General features: G+C 53.2%; 1 protein-coding gene across 2 annotated transcripts; it reads right to left on the reverse strand.

Moving 5' to 3' along the window:
• Window positions 1-5298: 5298 nt before the first annotated feature.
• On the reverse strand, window positions 5299-8379 carry RNF44 (ring finger protein 44). 2 transcript variants are annotated; one of them, XM_006884381.1, is made up of 10 exons: window positions 8254-8379; window positions 7894-8070; window positions 7305-7472; window positions 6810-6983; window positions 6563-6724; window positions 6339-6466; window positions 6057-6144; window positions 5850-5971; window positions 5621-5720; window positions 5299-5419 (listed from the first exon to the last, which is right to left on the reverse strand). In XM_006884381.1, the coding sequence occupies exons 2-10, from the start codon at window positions 7945-7947 to the stop codon at window positions 5357-5359; spliced, it is 1059 nt and encodes a 352-aa protein (XP_006884443.1). In that variant the 5' UTR covers window positions 7948-8070; window positions 8254-8379; the 3' UTR covers window positions 5299-5356. The 2 variants fall into 2 exon arrangements, with proteins under 2 accessions (XP_006884443.1, XP_006884442.1); XM_006884380.1 differs by having other exon boundaries at window positions 5357-5419; window positions 7894-8094; window positions 8240-8335.
• Window positions 8380-8672: the final 293 nt, after the last annotated feature.

Below are 8672 nucleotides of genomic sequence, written 5' to 3' on the forward strand. Positions count from 1 at the left end.
AGCTAAGATCCATCTAACATTAGCTACAATATCCCTAGTACCACGACCCCTTCTAAACCCAGCCTGGACTTCCGGCAGTTCTCTGCTGATGTGTTGTTCCAGTCGTTTTTGGATAATCTTCAGTAGAATCTTGTTTGCATGTGAAATTAATGATACTGTTCTGTGGTTTCCACATTCTGTTGGGTCACCCTTCTTTGGAATGGGAACCAATATAGATCTCTTCCAGTCAGTTGGCCAAGTGGTTGTAATTAATTCCATGGATCTATCCCTGTTTTCATCCCATCTTTTCACATCTCCACAGAAACTTTCCCATTCACTCACTGCCTTCCCCCACTTCTGCTATCCCTTTGCTTTTTTCTGCACGCTCTTCCCCTTAGGCTTTCTGAAATACTGAAAACAGTTTGGTGACCGACCAGTTTACGTTTTTCTCAGACTTCAAGGGACCAAGGAATTCAGCTACTACTGGTCTAGTCCCCACATGCTCTAGGGAACGAAACTGTAGCCCCCACAAATCAAATGTAGCCAACTGGGGGAAAGATATACAATGCTCATTAGCATTATCAAAGTTTGGCAAAGCCCTGGGTATCTTCTATGTGGATTGTCCAATAAATTTGACCACAGAAACTCTTTCACATAGAATCCACTCCACTCTTTCAAGACTCTCTGAAACATACTTAGGGAACCCCTTAACTAATCCTGTCCCCTAACCTGCAGATGATCCAAAGGCTAACAGAAAGTGCCTTCACTAAGGCCCCTTCGTGGCATCACAGACCTAAAGCTCCACGTCTCGACTCCCAGGGTTCTTGCTCTGTCGTCGTATGTTGGTTCACGATGTGTTTCCTGCAGCACCAAACACCCTAATGAGTAGTCATCACAAAATCAGCCTGGTTCTGAAGGTGACTGAACCAACTGGGATGAGGACGCTAGTCCACGAAGCTGCAATGAGAGGTGGGTATGTAATGCAGTCCTGACATCGGTCTCTGAGGGCAAGTTGATTAAGACTCAATCTCAGAAACTCTGCTCCAGTTCCTGGGCAAGGGAAGAGTTTTCCCTGGTTTTGTTTGGTGCTGTTGAGTATGGCTCATAGAACCTTATCAACAATGGATCTGGATCCTGTCCTAACCTGTGCCATCCTCACCATCTCTGACACACTTGAGCCCATTGCTGCAGACATTGCATCCATCTCCGTGAAGGTCTTCCTCTCCTCTGCCATCCCTCCACCTTTCTAAACATGATGTCCCTTCCCAAGAATAGCCTCTCCTAGCAACATGTCCAAAGTATGAGCGCTGAAGCTTTGCCATCCTTGCCTCCAAAGAGCACTCCGGCTGCACTTTCTCCAAGATATTCCTGTTTGTTCTTTTTGGCGGTCCATGGGATGTTCAGCACTCTTCTCCAACATCACAGCTTAATAACATCGATTCTTCTGTCATCTTTTTGTCCAGCTCTGAGACGCACAGCAAGTAACTGAAAAGACAGCCTGAAGCAGGCACACTTTAGTCCTCAAAGTGACATCACTGCTCTTCAGTATTTGAGAGATTCCTGACAGTGGCCTTGTCCAAAGGAATACAACTCCTGATCTCCCGACTGCTGGTATAGGGCATTGACTGTGGATCCAGGAAAGATGAACTCACTGACAGTCACAATCCTTTCTCCATCTCTCATGATGTTGCCTATTGGCCCAGTTAGTAAGGATCTTTGTTTTCTTCATGTTGAGATGTAATTCATACTGAAGGCTTGTAGAAACAAGGTTGTGTCACCAGCTTGACGCAGGTTGTTAAGTCTTCCTCCAATCTTGTTTCCACATTCTTCTCCATAGAGTCTGGCTTCATGAATCATTTGCTCAGTACAGACTGATTAGGTATGGAGAAAGGATATGACCGTTGACACACACCCTTCTTGATTTTAAACCATACAGTGTTCCATTTAGACAGGAGCTTCTTGGTTTAGGTTTAGATTTCAAATAAATACACTTTAAATGGCTGGGATTCCCATTCTTTTCAATGTTAGCCATATATTGTGATGCACACAAATGCCTTTGCATAGTCAATAAAACATTCTTCTGGTATTCTTAGCTTTCAGTGAAGAACCCTAGAACCCTCTGACATAAATGACGATATCCCTGGTACCATGGCCTCTTCTAAGTCCAGCTTGTACTTCCAGCAATTTCATGTCAAGTTACTTCTGTTCCAGCTGGTTTTGGATGATCTTCAGTAATATTTTGCTTGCATGTGATACTAATTATATTGTTGAATAATTTCCACATTCGGCTAGGTCACTTTTCTTGGGAATAGGAACAAATATGGATGTCTTTCAGTCAGAGGGCCAGGTAGGTTTTCCCTGGAGATGATACCAAATTAGAGAAAACTGAGTCAGAGCGACAAATGCAGAAGGGCCTATAAACACACTAAGATGAAAGCTTCTTGTGACAGGCCTGAGCGATCAGTCGTGGTCAAAGCAGAGTCCATTTCCAGAATAAACTGCAGACCAGTGACTTCTCCCTCCCTCAAAGCAATCCTCTCATTTGCCAACACTTCTTGCTGTCAAATCAGCTCGACTCTCAGTGGCCCACAGACAAGAGAATGAAACACTGCCTGCTCCTGCGCTACACTATAATAGCCAATAGATTGGATTGTTGTAACCCAGTCTTCACGGCTGTGTAGGGAACTGCACTAACTCAAAAGCCAAGCCTCTCCGGTGGCTCTAATCCTCCGGCGGCTCTGACAGAGAAAGCGGAGCTACCTCTTCATGGGATTCAGTTGGGAAGTTAATGGAGGATCAGCTAGGAGGAGGTTCTGACTCAGACCATGGAAGAGTGATTTTATTAAAAGCAAACTGCCAGATCTTTCCCCCTAGTCTTAGCGTGGATGCTCTGCTGAAACCTCTAAGCACCACAGTAAACCTCTACTGACAGTGCTGCTGACCAAGCGTGTGGTGTATTAACCAGGAGCCTGACCTGGGCCAACCTCATTCTGCTCCCAATCTTCCTGCCAAAAGAACACGGGCAGCCAAAAACGACATGGGCAGTATTCAGTATACATCATACATTTATTAGTGAATATCCCTCTGAAATCAGCAACAATATTAAAAAAATAATGATTGCACTACTTGGTCAAGCAGAACTAGCAACTTTCATTTTTAAAAAAGTACAAATCTGTTAAAAATTTCAATCAGTATACACATATATATATAATACAACATACTAGTTATGTTAAATGCTACAAACCAATGTGAATCCAATGGAATGGGAAAAAACCACACATTTAAGCTTTAAGAACCATTTTTTTCTCTATATATTAGCATTTTTTTTTCAAATACATACATGGGGAAAATGAGGTAACTGTAAAATGTGCAAGGAACAGGGCCCCCCAAGTTACATATATTTATATGTATATATATATATATATACACATACACACATGTAATTATATATATATATATATATATATAAATATAAAATCTTTCCAACACAGAACACGGGCGCTGGACCCAGCCCGGGCTGGGGGATGGTGCCCACAGTCATGCCTAGGCCAGAAGTTGGTAAATCAAAGAGTAAACAATGACAAGCCCCCACCACAGGAAATCATTGGTAACATGGCATCTATAGCAAGGTCGGCAAATCACAAACATCCTAAATAATTGTTTTATAAATCTGTTTTTTAATTTTTTTTTTAAATGCTGTGTTTCCCCCGCAAAAGAGCTGCTTGTTGGCATCATGGCTGCAGCCGACACACACTCCATGAGCCCATTTCCACCTGCCCCAGGAACCCTAAGGGGTTTTTTGCAAACCTTTTATTAGGGTGGGGAGGGAGGGGGGTTGGATCAGGTGGTTCTGTGTAAAATACATGGGTTTTCAACACTGCTATAAATATAGAAACGTCGCCTGGAGTTATATACAGTAAGACTTTGGGTTCTCCTCAGGGGTGGGGCCAGGCTGATGGGCCCCCTTGGCAGGCTAGGGAGGGGGACTAGGGTGGCTGCGAAGAGAACGAGGGTGGTTGGAGCATCCCTGAGGCAGCAGGCGCCAGGGGCTGCCTGCTAGGATGTGCCGGCCCCACACGCGGTTCGTTCGGGGCAGCAACCCCAGCTGGGGTGAGAGGAGGGCCAGGGACAGGGAGTGAGGGAAGCTCAGCCAGACCCACAGGGTCCCCTCCAGGCCTTGCAGGGCAGGGCCCAGGCTGGAAAGAGTCTGCTGGAGAGGGGGCCATGCCCTCCTTGGTCCCTGTCCTCCAGGGATGTCCCTGGAGGAGACTCACCCAGGCAGGTGGGAGGCAGACCCGGCTAGAGGAGGAAATGCCCTGAAAAGCGAACTGTCCCGTTGGGCTCTGGGGACATGTGCAGTACAGTGCATGGCAGTTATCAGCTGAGCACAGACCCCGCCCACCCGGCCCAGCCCCGCCCCAGCCGTTCACATGCAAGCAGGCCAGGCAGCTCTGGTGGGCATCCCTACCTGGGGGCATCAGTCCCAGGTGGCTCCTAGACCCCCTCATAAAATCAAAAAGGAAAAAAAAAAACTTTTAAAAAATCCACACCCCGAAATCCTACACACGATTCTGGGCCAAATGAATAAACAAAAACTGCTCCTCATGTTCATGCAACACGACAGAGGGAGATCGAGCAGGGGTCAGGCCTGGTCACTGATATGGGGGACAGCCACCCGGAGCAGAGAGGGCCCTGTGGCATGGCCCTGACCTGGTGCAGGATGTCCACTGCCTGCTCAGAGCCTGTCTCCTGAGCAGGTGGCTCTGTGCCCTCCAGCCTAGGGGCAGGGGCTGGAATGTTGTGCCAGGGTTGAGGGTGCCCTCAGAGCCAGAGCCACCCTTCTACAGTAGCCTGTGTGGGCTGGCTGCCTGAGTCTGAGGTCAAGGGGGGATGACCCAGTTTGGGGCTCAGAAAATGGCCTCATGCCCCATCTGCCTGAGCACCCACCACTGCCACTCGGGCAAAAGGTGTGCCACTTCAGTGCAAGAGACCAGGCGACCCAGGAGGGGGCCCCCTCTGCCCATCCTGGGGCCTAGGGTCCCCACTAGCCACACTGAGGGGGGGAGGATCCCTGGCTAAGAAGGAAGAAGAGACAGGCCCCAAAGACCAACAGGAGGCAAGTGGAGTCGGGGCCCTCGGGCAGCTCAGGCGAGCAGACAGGCAGGCAGACCAGGAAGGAGTCTTTGGAGCTTGGCAAACGCAGGGGCTTATTGCAGGGGGTCTCGCGGGGCTGACCCTGGCACCGGCTCTGGAGAGGCAGGTGGGGATGGCGGGGCAGGCTCGGGAACTCCTTCCCATCCTCCCGGGTCCCACCCCCCACCCCCCCCCGAGATTCCAGAGCTTCGGGAGCAGGGTTCTTCCGGGCAGCTGTGTGGCCTCACTCCGCCTCCCTGGGCACCTCGGAGGCATCGGCCCGGCAGATGGGGCACGTCCGGTTGGCCTGGGGCAGGGGTGGGAAGTAGCCACATATCAGGCTCCATCCCTACCTGAGCATCGCCCCTTACCCAGTGTACTTCAGGGGACCCGAGATCCCTGGATGAAAGTAGACCTTGTAAATGATAAAAAAGGCGAAAGAGACTCTCAGGGCCCACCCTCCTCCCTCACCGCTCCAGAGCTGCCAGGAGCCAACTCCAGCTGTTACCTTTAACCACTTGTCGATGCACTTGGTGTGGAACTCGTGGTTGCAGGGGAGAACCCGCAGTAGCTGCCTCGCCTCAAAGTCACTGAAGCAGACAACGCACCTAGAGGGAAGCCCACACCATCCAGGTCTGCACAGAGGGTCCCGGGCAAGACCCACCACGGACGCACTCTGACCAGGGCTCCCCTAGCCCTCCCAGCACTTGGGGGCAGGAAGCCGGGGTGGCACTCACAGCGTCTGTTCTGACTGATGGCTGTCAGGATTGAAGCGGTAGGATGGGAGCTGCTCAATGTCAGCTTTGGTGAGGCCACGGGGCTTGGCGTCGCCCAGCCGCTCCGCCAGGTTCAGGAGGGCCTGCGTGGGGGAAATGGAGATGCAGGGTGAGTGGCTCCGGGGCCAGAGCTCTCCAGACCCCCACCCCCGAGTATCTTCACCAGACCTCATAGTTCTCCATCTCCACGTCATCCACATCAAGGTCCAGGCTGATGGTGGGTCCCATCGTGGTGGGTGACATCGGCAGCATTGAGCTAGAGGGAGGCAAGCATGAAAGCTCAAGAGTCAGATCTGGGGTCATGCTCCACTCCCTCCAAGCAGATGAAGCTGGGAGCTCTGCCAAGACCACATGGGGAGCCCATAGGGTCTGTCCAAATCTGGCCCTGGACCTAGAGGCCCCAGGAGGACAAGGTCTCAAAGACTCTGAGGCAGAGCCGCTGGTACTTACAGGAAGTAGGGCAGGAAACTGGGGTAATAAGGTGGTGGAGGCGGTGGTGGTGGGGGCGGCGGTGGTAATGGCTGCTGCAGACGGTATCTCTGGGTGTTCAGTCTCCGCGGCATCATGTGGGAATATGGCTGTGGGGGGTGACGACCAGGGCCAGGCAGGTCAGGGGCCTGCCCTCACTGTCCTAGACAACCCAGGCCACCTGGGCGAGGGGAGGCAGCACTTACCATGCCGAAGGGCAGCTCCTGGGGCAGCGGCTCATGGGGCAGGTAGTGCAGGGGCATAGATGGAGAGAGGGTGGGGCCAGGGGCCGAGGTGGAGTAGGTGAAGCTCCCCAGGGGGTGCTGGTCCCCCCGCAGGTCCACATCGTTATCAAGCCGCTGCAAAGGCTGAAAAGGTGTGCTCAGATCAGCGGCCAGCTGAGGAAAATCCCATCTCACCCTGACTTCGCCTCAGCCTCACCCCCAGACTCACCATTCTTGGGTGCTGGGTCTGCAGTGACACGAACTGGCCAAGGGGGGCCATGTGGGTAGGCTGGGGGGGCGGGGCTGGCGGTGGGGGGTGCAGGATATAGTGGTCGCTGGAGATGAGGTGGGGGTAGGCCTGGTAGGGCACCGGGAGCTGCTGCATGGTGCAGGCCTGGATCAGCTGTGGGAGAGGGTGGGGCTGGATAGTGCGTCCTGTGTTCAAGCCAGGGTCCATCTACCTGCACAAGGTTTCCCCTTCAACACCCCCTCCCTGGTGGAGGATATACCACACCCTCAAGGGGTGGGATCCAGTGCTATGTCATCAAATCACACTCTCTCCCAGGGAGGACCGTGGTCCAAAGGCTGGGCACTGCTCTGCCAGCCTGATGGGTCAGGAGTGTGGCCCAGGCCAGCTCTCAGCTGTCCAACTGGAGCACAGAGCCACCAGCCCAATGGGGGGCTTTCTTCAGGACTGGGTGGGGCACACAGAGGGCATACTCACTGGGGGCGGGAGGCAGCAGAGGGGGTAGTGCTGTCCACTGAACATCACAGAGCATGCTGGGAGCTGCTGGGCACTGCAGCCAGGGATGTGCTGGCCTGCAGGCAAGGGAAAGCCTTGGGTCGTCACGGTGGTGACTGTGTAGGACAGAGGGACGGGTCCCTGGTGCACCTGTAAGTAAACAGAGCCCCAGGGAGCTGTAGGGAGATTTGGCCACAGGGTCTCACAGGAAGGAAGGTCCTGTCAGATCCAGCACTAGCTTCAGTCTTTTTCTCTACCGGCATCTACAGATGTGCAGAGCTGGCTGGCCCTGTCCTAGTCCCCACCCGTCACCATACCCTGGCAGAGAGAATCCTTTGGTGACCTGGGACAGGCTTCCAGTTCTGCCAGTCACCTACTGTATGACCACAGGGAAGGCCATTCCTTTCCTAGGTCCCAGTTTACCCATCTGTAGAAGAGTGCTAATGACACCTCCCTTGAGCATAACGGGAGTTAAGCAAGGTGGATGAAGCTGGGACTTTGCTACCTCTGCTCCTAGATGGGCTTGCTGAAGAGGGGGGAGTCCTGAGGGTTAAGGGTGTACTGTGCCTACCTGGTCGTGGAGATCAACCATGAACGGGCTCTGCTGGGTGGCCGGGTGCAGCATTCGGGGGCTCCCGCCGGCAGGAGCCGAAGTTCGGCGCTCCTCTACGGGGAGGTGAGGTGACTGGTGCAGCGGCTGCTGGGAGGGTAAGCGCTCATCCTGGGCAGGAGCGCTGGCCAGGGGGCCCTCACGACTGGGGCTGCACCACAGAGAGGAGGCCCCAGGAGGTCTTAGAGGGGCAGCTTGCATACAGAGTAGGTTGAGCAGCTGGGTCCCAACCCACTGGGTTAAAAGGGCGTTCATCCTTGTCTCCCATGGCCCCACGACCAGGGTTTTGCTCCTACCTGTGCCGGCGCTGACTGGGAGAACTGCTGGGCCCTGCTGAGAATCGCCGCTGAGCGACAGGTGTGGAAGGGGGCCACCTAGTCACTGCCACCACCCATGGTTGCATCAGGGGCGTCAGAAGGCTGAGGGACCGGGCTGGGGCTAATACCCCTAGGAGGAAAACAGACAAAAGAAAATTGTGGCACAGAAAGGCTCAGCTGCAGGTCCTGCCTGTCAGGGCTCAGGAGATGTAAACCTCTGCAGAATGGTCCCAGAAGCCACAACGCTCTTCCTCTGCCCCTGTATTGCTCCCTGTAGACTTGGGCTGGGCCCCTTCTGACACATCAGGGGTTCACTAGCAGGAGGGCTGACCAAGGCAACAGAGGCTCCTGGCTCCATGGAACAGGATCAAGTTCTCCCCTGAGCGCTTCCTTCAGAGAGCTCAGTGAAATGCCCAGGCCAGT

Source organism: Elephantulus edwardii, unplaced genomic scaffold (genome assembly GCF_000299155.1).
Source record: "Elephantulus edwardii isolate Elephantulus edwardi_28Jun2011 unplaced genomic scaffold, EleEdw1.0 scaffold00033, whole genome shotgun sequence".
Lineage (NCBI taxonomy): Eukaryota > Metazoa > Chordata > Mammalia > Macroscelidea > Macroscelididae > Elephantulus > Elephantulus edwardii.